The sequence below is a fragment of the Glycine max genome, chromosome 5 (genome assembly GCF_000004515.6).
Source record: "Glycine max cultivar Williams 82 chromosome 5, Glycine_max_v4.0, whole genome shotgun sequence".
NCBI classification, from domain to species: Eukaryota; Viridiplantae; Streptophyta; class Magnoliopsida; order Fabales; family Fabaceae; genus Glycine; species Glycine max.
In genome coordinates, this window is record NC_038241.2 from 42,039,721 (window position 1) to 42,054,161 (window position 14,441).

General features: G+C 29.6%; 2 protein-coding genes across 3 annotated transcripts; both read left to right on the forward strand.

Moving 5' to 3' along the window:
• Positions 1-68: 68 nt before the first annotated feature.
• LOC100775652 (protein C2-DOMAIN ABA-RELATED 4) lies at positions 69-3,000 on the forward strand. Its single transcript, XM_041015767.1, is given in 2 exon segments — positions 69-2,470; positions 2,643-3,000. Coding segments are annotated over 2 exon segments (612 nt in total). The 5' UTR covers positions 69-2,149; the 3' UTR covers positions 2,934-3,000.
• A 6,072-nt stretch (positions 3,001-9,072) lies between these two features.
• On the forward strand, positions 9,073-13,280 carry LOC100820554 (phosphoethanolamine N-methyltransferase). Of its 2 annotated transcripts, NM_001361929.1 has the most exons (11): positions 9,084-9,324; positions 9,400-9,537; positions 9,625-9,768; positions 9,856-9,999; positions 10,372-10,482; positions 10,584-10,725; positions 11,828-12,108; positions 12,311-12,472; positions 12,594-12,647; positions 12,740-12,814; positions 12,912-13,280. In NM_001361929.1, the coding sequence occupies exons 1-11, from the start codon at positions 9,208-9,210 to the stop codon at positions 13,008-13,010; spliced, it is 1,467 nt and encodes a 488-aa protein (NP_001348858.1). In that variant the 5' UTR covers positions 9,084-9,207; the 3' UTR covers positions 13,011-13,280. The 2 variants fall into 2 exon arrangements, with proteins under 2 accessions (XP_040871177.1, NP_001348858.1); XM_041015243.1 differs by having other exon boundaries at positions 9,073-9,324; positions 9,400-9,768; positions 12,912-13,276.
• The last annotated feature ends 1,161 nt before the right edge of the window (positions 13,281-14,441 follow it).

Below are 14,441 nucleotides of genomic sequence, written 5' to 3' on the forward strand. Positions count from 1 at the left end.
CGTTCATTAGTGCTTAAGTTGTTTCCAAGTGCTTATTATTAATTATTGAGCTCCCAGTGGGTAAAAAAGGGGAAGAACTACTTGCAAGAATGCAATGCAGAAGTTAAATGACAACTATAGAAGTAATTGCCTTCGATAGATAGCGTTAGAGTTGTCAGTATTGATAAAAAAAAATGCGATTCCTCTCACTTTGCATCAAAATTTTACCCGCCGGACTTCTATTCCCTTCCTTGTGATGTAATTCTTCTGCTGTTGCACTTTGTATGGAACTGTCTGAAGTGCATATACACTCGTTGATGGTAATGTCTAATACGCATGAAAACTGGAATGGACAAAAATAACCACTTATGGATTAGGAATAAGTGGCTAAAATTTATCATGTATATAGTCAACTAAATAACCAAGTACATTCACAGAGTGATTTACAAAATGAACGTATACCTGTTTAGAAAATCGAAAACGGGATATCAAGCCGGAGACCAGGTGTGGATGCAAAGCTAAACTGAAAGTTCACGTTGAAGTACATGGAAACTATTGGTTTGCACCCAAATTTGTCTGCAAAGCTTATTGAAGAAGGCTATTATGTGCAGTTGAACTGTTTTTTTTGTTTATGTATGTATATTTGCATTGCTTGTACCAATTTGCTTATATATTGGCGAAGTACGAAGATGGTGAGTGGAAAAAAATAATATAACTAACAAATAAATTAACGAGCATTAAGCTGAACGCGTGATAGGGGATTAATGCACCAAATGGTCGAAGCACGATACTTTCTACAGACTAAACATTTAATGCTTCTAACTTGTCTTTCTATTGCAAAGTCAAGTGACGACCTTATATGAATTTCCAAGAGCACAATATTGTTAACCATGCGCGGAGTTATTATAGGCTCCAACTCCATTTGTTACTCATCCTTACAAACGTGAGAAGAAACCTTTTTACTCCTCAGCTCTCACTTCCCCTTCTCCTTTTCACCCCCATCACCACCACCGTACCAAGGCTGCAAGCCACCCCCTCACCAGCCATTCTTAAGTCTTGAATGAGGCCTCCTTTTGAAGCAGCTTCGTTTACTCTCTCATTGATCTAAGTGAATCATAATGTAACCATTCTTTAGACTAATAACATTTAGAACATGATCATTTTTGCCATTGCTTGAATCGGCTTCAGAGGTCAGGTTGATTAAAAACCAATTTTAGTTGATTAAAAATTGTTAGCAGTAATAAGATTAGAATCTATAACCTCACAAGTCTCTACCATAACTGGTCCATAAATATTAATTTAAAAAAAAAACGATGTTGAGAAGTCAGGTTTAGAGGAACAGACTTCTCAATTTGGAAAGCAAAAAAAAAAAAAACCGCAGGTGAAAAATTGGGGTTAGGGGAGTCAACTTATCAACATGCACAAATAAAGTGGTAGATTGGGAAATAATGGAGGAGATATGGTATTTGGGGAAATAAAGTTTGCTTTTGTGGTAAGTGTGGAAAAAGTCTAACTGATTCTTTTGTTTTTATTATTCGTATCTCTATTTTAACTTAATGTATTGAGACAAAAAAAAGCTCAATAAACAATAAAAAAAATAATGTATTTAAAAGGCTAGAGTTAGTCTTGTTTCTTGAAAGGAATTAGAACTCCCACTATTGCTAGCTTGGAGGATATTCTTAAATTAGTACAAACCAAATAAATTATAATCGATGCTGTTGACATTGAAATTTTAAGATACTCTCTGATCTATGGAGTTGCTATTTGAGGAACAAATGAGTTTAACCGTTAAAATCTTGATATCTAATATTTAGAATCCTGAAATTAATCATGGTTTCAGGAAAAAAGGATAAAGAATCTAGCTATTTGTGTCCACAAAATTGGAGGGTGAAGAGAGTAGAAGGGAGTATCGTGCACGTTGACGGTGGCATGCATGCAACACCTCTCTTCATGCCCTTCTGCCTTCTAGAAAACTAAACCAACCTTGGTCAACCTTAATTTGTATCCCATCCCACAAACACAACCTCTCGATTCTAACAACCAACTGCCAAATAATTAGTTATACAATCACGTAAATAAACCGAACTCCGGTATTAATCATTTTTTTGGTAGAAAGTAAACAACAAATTAAATTTGATTGTTGCTTCTTCTTAAAGAGACAACGTAACGAATGGGAGATACACCAAAGTCTCTCATGGAAGACTTACTCGGCCTTTTAAGGATTCACATCAAGCGCGGTGTCAACCTCGCCGTTCGTGATGTAAATACTAGCGATCCATACTGCGTCGTTAAGATGGGCAAGCAGGTAATTATCTTTTAGAGTTGCATGCAACATTTCTCTAAATGTGTACGTGCCATCTTTTTTAATTATGTTCAATCGTGGCTTGTTTTGCAGAAGCTCAAGACTCGTGTGATTAAAAAGGATGTTAATCCTGAGTGGAAGGAAGATCTTACGCTTTCTGTTACAGATCCAGTTCATCCATTTATACTGGTAAATTAATTTAGGCATAATTAGATTCGTGTGTATTCTTTTTATGAGATTTGGTTTAGTTATATATAGGATTTAAAACACATGCACTAATCCAATGTTGCTTTAACTATGTTTTATATATCCTCTTTGCTGATTGGTCGAGTAATTAATTAATATTAAATGTTAATTGCAGACAGTGTATGACCATGACACTTTCAGCAAGGATGACAAAATGGGAGATGCAGAATTTGACATCTCAGCATACATAGAAGCCTTAAAGATGAACTTAGAAGACCTCCCCAGTGGGACTATAATCACAAGAATACAACCAAGCAGGCAAAACTGTCTGGCGGAGGAAAGTTGCATCACTTATAGCAATGGCAAAATTATCCAAGATGCTGTCCTTAGATTGCGACACGTGGAATGCGGTGAAGTGGAAATCCAATTGCAATGGATTGATCTTCCTGGCTCCAAGGGTTTATGATTAGTTTATATATATATATATACATGCTTTCAAGGGTAACCTATATTTATTTACTATTATTTTCCCATTTGTAGGCTTCAATTCTTTGTTTTCTTTACACGTCACTGCATATGGGGACTCTAAATCGAGCCTGCCATCAGGCAAATGTTATAAGAGAAGCTTTTTCTGTTATTTCTTGCATATTCTTCCAAGTTCAAAGTCATATTTAATCATCAAATGATGCTTTACTATACGTAAGATATATTTGATAGTGATGGTTGCATTTTGAATATTATTTGGATAATAATCATAATTTTAAAAAACATATATAATTGTATATATAATAGTTATTATAATATTTAATATATTGCATAATATATAGAGAGAAAAAAAAAAGAAAATTTAATCTACCATCTTGATCTTAATCTATACTAACAAGACAGTATGACAAGGATAAGAGGCGTCATAACACTTATTCTATTCGTGCAACAAATAATATATAATATATTTTATCCTCTCCATCAAATGTGCCATTAAAATTTTTAAATTTTATATACCATACTACTTTTAGCTTAAAAGGAAATTGAAAACTTAAAAAGTACAAATTATCAAATCATCAAATGGGCCCCCCTCTTTACTTTCATTCTCTGCTCACCTCAATGCCTTCCATCATTAACTTCCACGCATGCTCGAGTTATCAATTCCAGAGAGGGACTATTTTTTATGTTTTTCTAATGAATATTTTAAAAACTACGCACTTACTAATATGGTAAAAACTTAAAGTTTATTTTTAACAAAAAAATTTAAGGTAATAGTTAGAAAACTCCATATCTTATCTTGTGTGGAAAATCGGTTGTTTTCCTTTCATTTAGTAGTAGTTGGCTAGTTGCTAATACCCTAATCTAGAAGTGTTGCTTTTTTTTTTTTTACAGCATCTAGAAGTGTTGCTTAATGGAACTTTAAAACGGACTATTAAAAAATTATTAATTTCATAATATATTTAGTTCATCTTACTAAAAAAAATTTAATTTTTATTTTTTATTTAAAGGCATTCCCAGTTGCCACGACCGAGAGCCATTAAAGCTTTTGGTTGCTTTGTTTAGGCAGTTTTGACGAAAAGCAGGGTAAAGGTTGCATGCTCTTTCAGTAACATTCTCTTTTTACTGCTGGTACTGCTTTTTATACTATACTAATATGAATTTATGATTTTTTTTTTCATTTTGTCTTAAAAAAGTTAAAATTCTCAAAAGATCTTTTGGCAATATAATTGGAGTATGTGGTGTTTTTTAATAGTTCTCCATTCTAACTTAGTCCACACATACCCCAGAATTACAATAGAATGTTCTTGCAGCCAAAAAAAGATTCAGTGTGCCTAGATTAAACATTGGGGGTGGGCGTATGTCGTATCCAACCTATTAGTTGCCCTGAGTGCGTATCATGGTCTAGGAGTAATGAATGTTTTATTTTGGCAATTTTAGTTTATAATTTAGATAGTCTAATTAATCCTACATTCGTGTCACACTCTAATATACCCTAACAGAAGTACCATATTGCTAATAGAGAAACTAAGTATTAAATCACTTGTACTAACAATTTTTTGGGTATGAGTTTATAATTAGAGTAATACTTTATAGAGTATTACAACACAAACGTTCAATGTCTCAAATGTGGGTTTACATGCAATACCTTCTTTCCCTCTATTATATCGAATAGGAGTTTTGATTTTTCATTTTATATATCATCCCTAAATGGAGTTCTGCTGGTTCACGTGAGGTATAAAGAGGATGGTCGATCCCAAGTTGAGGACAAAATATTATTTCCTTGTCGTTGTTGTCAAAATACAATTTATTATTGAGATTCATTCAAACTATATAAGAATCTCTTACCAAAATAACATTTTCTCTTTGGCGCAAGCAAGCGTAACATGTTATTTCCAGGATCTGTATTCCTTGTCGTTTTTTGTCCAAATATATTTCAGTAATAAATATGATTAAAATCTATTCTAAGAATCTCTCAATAAAATAACATTTATGTTTAAGAGAAATCTAAAGGTTTAGTTATTTTATTCTTTTTGTATACAAGAGGAATATTAGTAATATGCCATTCCTTTTATCACATCCTTTATTAGTAAAAATTTATTAAAAATTACAAAACATAACTAAGATTTATTAAATAGAAGTGAAACTATTTAAAAAATATAAGAAATGAAACTCATAAAATTTTATTATTTCTAATAAATTTCAGTTAATAATATATAATGCATTCAATATAGTATATTAGATAATGTACTGTTAACATTTCTTTTATATACAATGATATTATTTATTTTTTTATTTATGACCAATAAAAAAATTCCCAGATATACAAAGTAATTTGTTGGGTTGTTTTACGTGATCTGTGAGTTTTTGCCAATTTTCAAAAGGTTAGTTTGAATTAGTCCTCAAAATAAAATTAGGTAAATATATTTTTGTACAACTAAAATGGGAAAAATTTTATTTTCACTTAATTTTAAAGAATGTTTGGTTACTATCGAGAATAATCAATTTTGTCTTTAAATTTCAGTTTGATTAAAAATAATAAAAAGTAGCTTTTGCTTTGAGTTGAGGAATTTACACTAAATTTTATATCGACTTGTTAGCAAATAAAAATATTCAAATATAAATCATTTTTACAAAATCTATCTAAACACACTCTATAAAGTATGTTCCTAGGTGAATAATATTTAACAAAAGCACATTGAACTTAATTTATCGGGCAACTATAATTTGAGGTTATCGTGCAATAATATTTGGCTTTTTTATATTAAACAATATTTGATGTAATAATTTATTAACGTTAACATTTGCAGCAAAGTTTCGCGCAAGAGTTAAGTAGATGCAACTTTGGAAAAATATATCATTTTTTATTTCTGGCCACAGATTCACGGACGCACTGCTGTCTGCAGTAGTTGACAAAACTGAATAATGCAGTAGTTGAATCCAATACAATTCTCAACCTCTTTCATTAAAAAAATTCAACTTGTGATCGTATTTCAGAGAAAAATAATGATCTCCTTCTTTTACAATACTAGCTTAATGCCGTACTTCAAGTGGATATTAAATTTATATTTTATAATTTATAACAGTAATTTTCTTATTTTTATTTTTAATATATTATTAATTATTTAGTTTAAATTTTAATAAATATATGTTATTAAATATATTAATAAATATTTAAATATACTTTAAAAAAAAAATTATCATTGGAAACATTGTCCTGATGGAATATTTCATAATATCTTTCATATTCTCTTTTGACTTTCTCAAGAAAAAATATTGATTTAGTTTTTTTTTTCTTTTTCTTTTGTGATTTGCATGCTTCATTTCATTTTTTATTATATGTGAAAAATGAACCAACTCAATTAAAATCCTTACCTTATACGCTTGATTTGAGATAACAAAATCTGAGTAAATTTTTTTATATTTAATTTACTTTTTTAAGCTTTAAATATCATCTAAAAATATTTAAATTATAAAAAATATTATTAGAAAACGTCGTTTAGTTATGGTTGGAATTGAAGAAAAAAATATATTAACGTTAGTTATTTGAATTGATACTTGATGATTTGGTTTTCTTATTAATTTTTTTCAAAATTTAATTTCAAATATATTTGCATTATGATATATATCTTTTCTTTTAATTTGAATTATTTCAGAAAATATATATTTATTCATTTACTTACATAAATTTTATTTTTAATTTTATTATGATTAATTCTATTTTTAATTAAATTAATCCGATAAATAACTTGTTTATTAAATATTTTTCATGAATAAATATCATAAGAAATGAAACTTTTTTAAAATAAAAAATAAACAAATATTTTTGATTAATTTTCAATCAAATATTAACAAAGGGGTATATTTTCAATAATGATAAAATTTTGTGTAATTTTTATTTTGAAGATCTAAATTTTAGTAATGTAAAAAATATTATTAAATAATTTTTTATAATAATTTTATTATAATTCATTAAATATTTTTCATGAATAAATGTCATAAAAATAATATTTTATTAAAATAAATAAATAAATTTTTCTGTGATTAAATTTCTATCAAATATTAATAGAATGATATATTTTCATCAATGATAAAATTTTGTGCAATTTTCATTTTGAAGACCTAAATTTTATTAATGTAAAAATGTTATTAAATAATTCTATATAATTATTTAATTATAATTCATTAAATATTTTTCATGAATAAATTTCATAAGAAGTGAAACTTTAATGAAATTAATAAACAAATATTTTCCATGATTCAATTTATATCAAATATTTTCATAATGATGTATTTTAATCAATGATAAGTCTGGTATAATTTTTATGTGCAAGGTAAAAATTTATTAAATAATTTTGTATAATTATTTTATAATAATCATTATTAAGGATACAATAATGTCATATTATTGTCAAACTAAAATATACACCAGATTAAAATTATATAGAAAAAATAAAATAAAAATTAAATTCTATACTTAATGAAAAAATTTAGTTTTAAAGTAACTATTTAAAAGATAGTTATTCGATTGAGGTGTTACAAACATCATTTTATATTTATAAAACTTTCTTTTATATAACATATAATGGATAAAATATTTTTATAAAGTCTGTTATAAAGAGTTACCTTTAAACAATCCCATTTTTCCTAAGTGCAAAATCAACACTTCATGAGTATCTAGATTTTGATCAATGAATTCTAGCAGCTGAGGGACATAATCCTCCCATAGAGTGCATCTCAATTTTTTTCCCCTACAATTAGATTGTAATGTTGTTTAAAAACGTAAATTTAAATTATAATAATTTTTAAATATGAAAATAAATTTGTGACGACAAAAAGACCCACAACATTGTCTAATTCGGCGACAATATATAAAGTAGTTTTTTTCTTCTTGCTTGTATTGAACTAATTATCCCCTAACCGCAATCAGTCCAATAATGTCTACAAATAAAAAAAATAATATAAGAATGATATTAAAATGATAATTAATAATAGATTTTTTGCTAATTAAAAAATGAAAGAAAATTGTTAATTAGCCAATCAAAAATAGTTTTGCTATATTAGGAACTAAACATGCATCTTCGATGTTTGCTTCAAAAATATTTGTATAAGGTGCGAATGTAAACTCATAAAATGGAAATCGAATAGATAAATCAACAATAGAGTTTACATAGGTAATTGACTTAAAATATATTTAATATTGATAATTGATGGTATTGTATTTATAATTGTTTATTGTCACCCTTAGATTTCTAGCTAATCTTGTAACAGGTTCCTTTGTTTAAGAGTATTTCAAATTCTTCTAACTCACTACTCCAAATTATACATATTTTATGTCTTTATAAAAAGGAATTGATAGGTATGAACACTTTGAATTCATAAAATTACATGAAAAAAATTGTTTAAAACATATCTTTTTATCTATGATGACCATTTCGATAAATGTGTTGGCCTTAAATTGGAGAGTCTCCAAAGACGAAGAATTTGAATTTTCAATTTTCAATTTTTTTAATATAAAATGTAATACTTTTTATATTAATTATATATATATATATGATCGATTTAAAAAAATCATGCCCGTAAGCTTGGATGCATGAACTTTGATCCGAGGAAAAAAATAACATTTTAATTTTGTTAGAAAAAAATACTAAAAGTTTCACGAGAATAACTTTTGAATATTTGAAAATAAATAAGAAATCCTAATAGGAAAAGGAAAGTTTGAGGAGACATGGAAGCCACGTGGCGAAAGACGATTGACACAATGAGATCCGGAAACAGATTCAGCTTAAGAATAATATGCATGAGGTGTGGTAAATATTTTAATACTTTAATTTGATTCCTATAGTACAGATTAAAAAAATATTGTTAACTGTATTGGTTAGTGACCTAAAAAGACTATAGTTTATTTAAAAAAAATTAACTGATCATTTAACCGCATCATTCTGTTCCTTTTAATTTATTTTGTTATAAAAAATAATAATAATTTTGTAATTTAAAAATGAAAATTTTCTTTTATTGAAAGTTAGTTGTGATGAAGTAAAAGTAAAAGAGAATTCTGACCACAAATTAATAAATGCAAGGCAGAAAATGTAGGTAGGTTTGATATAAAAGGAGAAGGGGGAGTAGGGATAGGGAGGGTAATGTAATGTAATGCAGCAAAGAGGGAAAGGTAACAACCGTAGATCCAGGAGTTTCTCAAGGTCCCGTCTCGCTGTTGAAGGCACTTAGCCACACACACACACCCACCGCTTTCAGCTATGGATGAGCGTCACATTCAGAAATCTTACTGGCTTCAGCATTCCGCCGATCTCTCCGTCGAGGCAATGATGCTCGATTCCAAAGCCGCTCATCTCGACAAAGAAGAGAGACCCGAGGTAATTGCTCTTTTTTTCTTTTCTTCTACTTCCTATTATTATTCGCATTTCATTCTTCTCTTTTATCTTCCATAGGTGCTTTCCCTATTACCTCCATTCGAAGGCAAGTCCGTTATTGAGCTTGGTGCTGGTATTGGTCGATTTACTGGTGAATTGGCTCTGAAAGCTGGTCAATTGCTTGCTGTGGACTTCATTGACACTGCTATCAAGAAGGTCTCGCACTCTCAAATTCATATCCATCCTCATTTTTTACATATATACTCGCATTATGAATCACCCTTCTTTCGTAACATTTTGCAGAATGAAACCATCAATGGACACCACAACCATGTCAAATTCTTGTGTGCTGATGTCACATCTCCAAATATGTCAAATAACGTTTCTGAAGGATCCGTTGACGTCGTTTTCTCAAATTGGTTACTTATGTATCTCTCAGATATTGAGGCAAGTTTTGTTTGCAAAATTTTCATGATTTTGTTTTCAATATAGGCCTGCTCAACTTACGCTTTTGTTTCTCCCTTGATGCTTCAGGTTGAAAAATTAGCTGAAAGGATGGTCAGATGGTTAAAAGATGGTGGATATATATTCTTTAGAGAATCTTGTTTCCACCAATCTGGAGATTCAAAGAGAAAATACAACCCTACTCACTACAGGGAACCCAGATTTTATACCAAGGTTTGTTCTTTAAAGTGTATTTACAATCTTACATCACTCCCTTAGTTTGTGCCGGAAAATTGTTAGAATAAGAATGAGCTGGACATCAATTTAGGGCTCCGTTGGAGTGTACGATTTCTATTTTATGGAGATGGAACCTTTAGATTCAATAAAGTATCTTCAGAAATATAATTGAACTCATTTAATAGATGCACTTCCCTATTGCAAGCAAAAAAGTCTTTGACCGTTTATGCTGCAGTTTTATGATTTTTTCCGTTCTGTTCTATGTATACACAACATTGATGAAGAGCTGTATGTATTTTATAGAACAAACAACTCCTTTAAAACTTTGGTTTTGATGACTTTGATCTGTCAACCCCTATTTTCATGCAGGTATTTAAAGAGTGCCATATGAGTGATAATACTGGGAATTCCTTTGAGCTTTCTCTTGTGGGATGTAAATGCATTGGAGCTTATGTTCGAAATAAGAAGAATCAAAACCAGGTAATAGAATTGGATTTCCATTTCTTGTGAGTGTTATCCATAATTTCTGCTTACCCATTTGACAGACAATATTTTTGTACAATAATATCTTTGTTGCACAGATTTGCTGGATATGGCAGAAAGTTAGGTCACAAGATGATAGGGGTTTCCAGCGCTTCTTGGATAGAGTTGAATACAGCCACAAGAGTATTTTACGATATGAACGGATGTATGGCCCAGGCTTTGTGAGCACTGGTGGACTTGGTATGCCTTCATATTTTCCTTTCCTTCCTCATACCTTGCTATCTTAGAGATCTCTCGTTTTTCTTAAATCTGACATGGTATCATAGAGATCTTTCCTATTTCTTAAAATTGACATTGTAGTATGATCTTCCTTGACTGTCCACAAGAGTGATCTCTTATCATTTACTCACTATACATTACTGGCTGACTTGCTAGATAGTGATTTACTCCATGACTACAAGGTCTTAATAAGTTATGATTGGTAGTATTGATTTATTTTTTGGGTGTGAGAGTGAGCGTGCATGTGCAATTAAGAGATTGGTCAATATTTTATACCTTTTTTTCATTCTTAATGTGTAGTTTTTGTCACTGGTAGAAGATTGTGGTGATTGGGACAACTCAACCATTTTATTGAGTATGGTCTTCCTTGACTGTCCTCCACAAGAGTGATCTTTTATCATTTACTCACTATACATTACTGGCTGACTTGCTAGATAGTGATTTGTTCCATGACTACAAGGTCTTAATAAGTTATGATTGGTAGTGTTGATTTTTTTTTGAGAGTGATCGTGCGTGTGCAGTTAAGAGATTGGTCAATATTTCCTACCTTTTTTTTCATTCTGAATGTGTAGTTTTTGTCATTGGTAGAAGATTGTGGTGATTGGGACAACTCAACCATTTTATTTAGTTTTAACTTTGGACTATTTCATAAACTTGTGCAATGCGGCATTTCATCATTCTTCTTAATTTAATATAATTTATATTTAATTTAAGTTTTTATAGAAATATGTAATTATACACTTTTATTAATAAATTCAATTGCTATTGACATATTAATTAATATTTGTATGTTTAATTTTCCTCTCCACAATATATAGGGAGTATAGTTTTTTTTTCTAGTAAAAAATTTATTTTGAGATCCGGCACTGTTCTTGATCACTTAATATTGTTCTAATTAAGATAATATCTTATTCTTAGACTGCTTAATATATTATACTTGGGAATTTTTTTTTTCTTGAAGAATCTATTGTCCTGGTCAGAATCTTGAAGATTAGGTGCTGTGTGTTTACAGTAGTTGTTTGTGTGTTTCTAACCTTTGATGTTCTGCTCATTGCTTGGGCAGAAACGACAAAGGAGTTTGTGGCAAAGCTGGGACTAAAGCCTGGTCAGAAAGTTCTGGATGTTGGTTGTGGTGTTGGGGGAGGTGATTTCTACATGGCTGAGAATTTTGATGTTGAGGTTATTGGCATTGACCTCTCCATAAACATGATTTCTCTTGCTATTGAACGTGCTATTGGACTGAACTACGCTGTTGAATTTGATTGTGCGGATTGCTATAGAAAAACATATCCTGAGAATACATTTGATGTAATATACACTCGGGACACCATGCTGCACGTCAAAGTAAGGAACTATGTTTTTTTTTTTTTTTTTTTTTCTTGTTTAAATTGTTAGTTTTAGTAGTGTCATGCTTTATAGTATTGATAGGATTGTAGGTGTATGCCTCTGAAAGTATATAGGTTAGTTATTTGAAGTACCATGAAATACATTATATTAAATGCGACATGCTGAGGAGAAATCAACATTACTATGGATCAATACACAGGATAAACCAACATTATTCAGATCATTTTACAAGTGGTTGAAGCCTGGAGGAAAAATTCTAATCACAGATTACTGCAAAAGTGCTGGAAGTCCATCTTTAGAATTTGCTGAGTACATAAAAAAAGGAGGATATTATCTCCATGACATTAAAGCGTATAGGCAGGTATGGTTGCCTGTGCTATTAGCGACATCATCTGGCTTCTCTTTCACCCATTTGATTTCTACCGAAATTGTATAACATTTCTTCTGCTTGACAATCTCCTTGTATTCTAAATCATCTACAGATGCTTGAGGATGCGGGATTTGATGATGTCATTGCCGAGGATCGAACTGATCAGGTTTGTCTGTCCTTATGATATACTTTGCTTACTATTTGCATTTTTAGTTGTGATTCTAGAGTACTAATAACTTCATTACTTGTGTGGGTTAGTTTGTGAACACGCTACAGCAGGAGTTAAATGCCCTTGAGAACAAGAAGGACGATTTTATTGGTGACTTCAGCGAGGTGGGTTTGTTACTTTCTCATTATGATTTGAAGATAGTTTTGTGAGACCGTATTTTATGGCAGTTGTTTCTCTGTTAAAATCATTCACGGCTTTCAGGAAGACTACAATGAGATTGTCGAAAGATGGAAGGCAAAGCAGACCAGGGGTGCATCTAGAGAGCAGATGTGGGGCTTGTTCATTGCCAAGAAAAATTGACATGCTTTATTGCTATCATATGCCTTGTTCTAGCTATATTTAATTCCTGTGTGGCCGGAATAGTTATCTGTGTCTTTTATGTTGGTTTAAGATTCATAGCTGCTTTCGAATTAGAATGACGATCTGCTGAGAGGAGAATGCTCTTCGATTTGAATAACAATGGTCACTTGCCATTGGCTTCCTTGCTAAAAAATAATTTCAACGTCTTGGTTTTTGGTTTGAATATTTGGTAAATTTGCCATAACAATTGTTCCCCTCATTTGGAATTTGAGAAGAAAACTCTTGGCCCCCTCATTTTATTTTCCTCCCCCTCGTTAGAAAACTAACAGTATTGGACAAAAAATTAAAAGAAAAAAAAATTCAAGTAAAAAATACATTGTATAAAATAATCTATTGAAATAGGCTGAAATAAGGAGAAAAAAATGCAGAAATTTCTTGATGCTTATTTAAAAGAGTAGAAAAAATAAAATAATTTATTGGTTCGCTACATTCTCAATGATTAATCCGATCTGCTAAATTCTTTTTTTATTGGTTCACACACACATATATTCATGTCATAATTATTTATATAAATCGACTATTAACATATAAATGACTTGACATAGTCTGCATTGAATATACTTATATTATATGATGCTAAATTAAATTATATAATTTTTTATAATTTTCAAATTTTTAAATACTTACATTTTTATAGATCAAATTATAAATTTGATCCTTAAGTTTATTTCCAGTTTTGGATTTGGTCTTTCACTAATTTAATTTACGAATTTAGTCCTTTTATTTTATAAAATCATGCAATGTTGGTCATCTCCTAAGGTCACAATTGGACGGTGACGATGTTGACTGACTATCACGTGTCATGTTCTTATCGGTTGATGATGTCATGGTCTGACTGTTAACTATTTATTAGTTGTATTCACATAAAATTTATTTTTAACAATAATAATTATATTTTAAAATATACATGTAATAAGAAATTTTTTACATTTTTACTTTAATCAATAAAAAATATATCATATCAATTTTTATGATTCTTAAACCTTTTATATAAGGTTTTAAAAAACAAAATAAATATAAAATTTATATTAATTAAATTATTTAAAAGAAATGAATATGAATAAATGACGTGACATCAATTAATAAAATAAAATCTTATTTTATATATATATTATGATGTAAATCATGAGTTTATCCTTGCTAAAATCGATATGATTTAATATATATTGTTTAAAAAAAGATATATTATTAACTAAAAAATATTAAAAATAAATAAAATAAAATGATTGGATCATTTTTTTAGTACATTATTAAAAATGTTAAAAGAATAATGAAATAGTTGAATAAGAATAAAAATTCTAAAAATATAATAATTGAACTTTAATAGAATGAATAATAAAATAAAATCTGTTTACATAAAACCTTCTTGAC